The sequence below is a fragment of the Littorina saxatilis genome, linkage group LG1, assembly GCF_037325665.1.
Source record: "Littorina saxatilis isolate snail1 linkage group LG1, US_GU_Lsax_2.0, whole genome shotgun sequence".
Classification (NCBI taxonomy): Eukaryota; Metazoa; Mollusca; class Gastropoda; order Littorinimorpha; family Littorinidae; genus Littorina; species Littorina saxatilis.
The window spans coordinates 44,705,201-44,706,969 of NC_090245.1; the positions used below are offsets into that span (position 1 = coordinate 44,705,201).

The 1,769-nt window shown below is 45.2% G+C and overlaps 1 protein-coding gene across 1 annotated transcript in view; it reads right to left on the reverse strand.

Annotated features, from left to right (window-relative positions):
- The window catches only part of LOC138950586 (growth hormone secretagogue receptor type 1-like), a 36,313-nt gene extending 34,813 nt beyond the window's left edge, over positions 1-1,500 (reverse strand). Inside the window, exon 1 of the mRNA XM_070322291.1 lies at positions 969-1,500. Within this exon, the coding sequence (XP_070178392.1) occupies positions 969-1,500 (532 nt within the window). The remainder of the gene's footprint in view (positions 1-968) is intronic.
- Between the last annotated feature and the right edge of the window lie 269 nt (positions 1,501-1,769).

Below are 1,769 nucleotides of genomic sequence, written 5' to 3' on the forward strand. Positions count from 1 at the left end.
ATGCGAAAGTTTAATTGCTAGGCCATTGGCCCCTTGCAATGGGGAAGGAGGGGAAGGGAAATCGGTGTACATAATTATAGATTTTCGAAACCATGAATCGTTTAACAATGCACCGATCATAGGGATGGTTCAAAATGTCCATCCCTTTCCCGACATGGTAGTTTCCGCGTCAGTGTTCGTATTGTCCGTTTGTTCTGCGTAATGCAAATTACACTGTTCTCCCAAATGTCAACATGAGAACAAAAGTCCCCAATGACATCCACAACATCGATACGATATCCGAACCAAAAAGCTTACCGTAAGAGAGAGAGAGAGAGAGAGAGAGAGAGAGAGAGAGAGAGAGAGAGAGAGAGAGAGAGAGAGAGAGAGAGAGAGAGAGAGAGAGAGAGAGAGAGAGAGAGAGAGAGACAATGACAATTACAATGACAATTCTTTATTTAACGAGGGTAGTAGATTAAGCAGTGGTCTGCTTTTTTACATCCAGCCCTCGCCCTAAAGAGGGACTAACTACAAAAATGAAATAAAAATACAAGATAAAAAATAGAAAATAGAAAAACTAAAATTCTACATTTTAACAGATAACTAAAGTGAAAACACATTATACATATGTACACAAAATGCATTGCATTGAGGTAAATTGCGAGTTAATTGATGTGAATTAAGTGGTATAGTGCAGCTTGCACTTTCTCAACATCATGCTCTAATCCATACATTACATTTTAAAGAAAATCAATCAAACAAGCAAGACATTGCTAAGATCATCACACATCTAAATAGTGGTTGGTTTTTAAGTCCCTTCATCCGAAAAGGGTTTATGTACATTATGTCAGAGAGAGAGAGAGACAGACAGAGATAGATAGACAGATAGACAGACAGACAGACAGAGAGACAGGGATAGAGACACAGACAGACAGACACACAGACATCCAGACAGACAGCCAGCCAGAAGTGAACCTCCTCATACTCACACATGAACTTGCCGAGGTACCAGACCTCCTTGGCGTACATGTCCACCACAGCGGTCGGCCCGGAGATCATCAGCACCATCAGATCGGCAATGCACAGGTTCAGGAACAGGAAGTTGATGAAGGTGCGCATGGAGCGACAGCGCAGCACCACGAACGTCACCGCCACGTTGCCGATCAGTCCCACCACGAAAACGATGACGTAGAGCGCAGTCGCCACCCCGAGCAGGGGTTGAGGAGGTTCTGGGACAACAAAGATGGCGCCGTCCACTTCGGTGGCGGCGGCTCTGTCTTTGAGGCTCTGGTTAATGTACTCTTCCATCCAGAGCGTCCGGTTGCTGTTGAGCGGCCGTGTGTTTTCCAGCTCCATGACTTCCAGAACGGCAGCGAAATCTTCCCCTGGGTCCAGAATGATGACGCGTGACGCACGGTTTACCGATGCGTTGACTTCAAATTGTTGGCGGTTTTCCCCCTCGCCTTGTGGGCTGGAAGAGAGGGAGAAAATAGCATCAATACAGCGGAACCCTTTCCACATCCCCCCAAATGTGTTTATTATGCTTTAAAAAGCTTCCTCATTATGTATTGCGACGAGAACATTCTATCAGTCGGAGAAAGTATAGTGTTTGTGGGATACCTTAAAGGCACACTCAGCTTCCCGTAAACCATCAGTTTCTGGTCACAGACACTGTCACGCTTTTAGACAGAGTACAAACACCCTTTCGTTTAAACTGACCGCTTGAGAACATCCTAGGTGCCCTCCGTAAAGAGCGAGCATTTTTCAAAGAATTTATGTTTGCGTGGCCA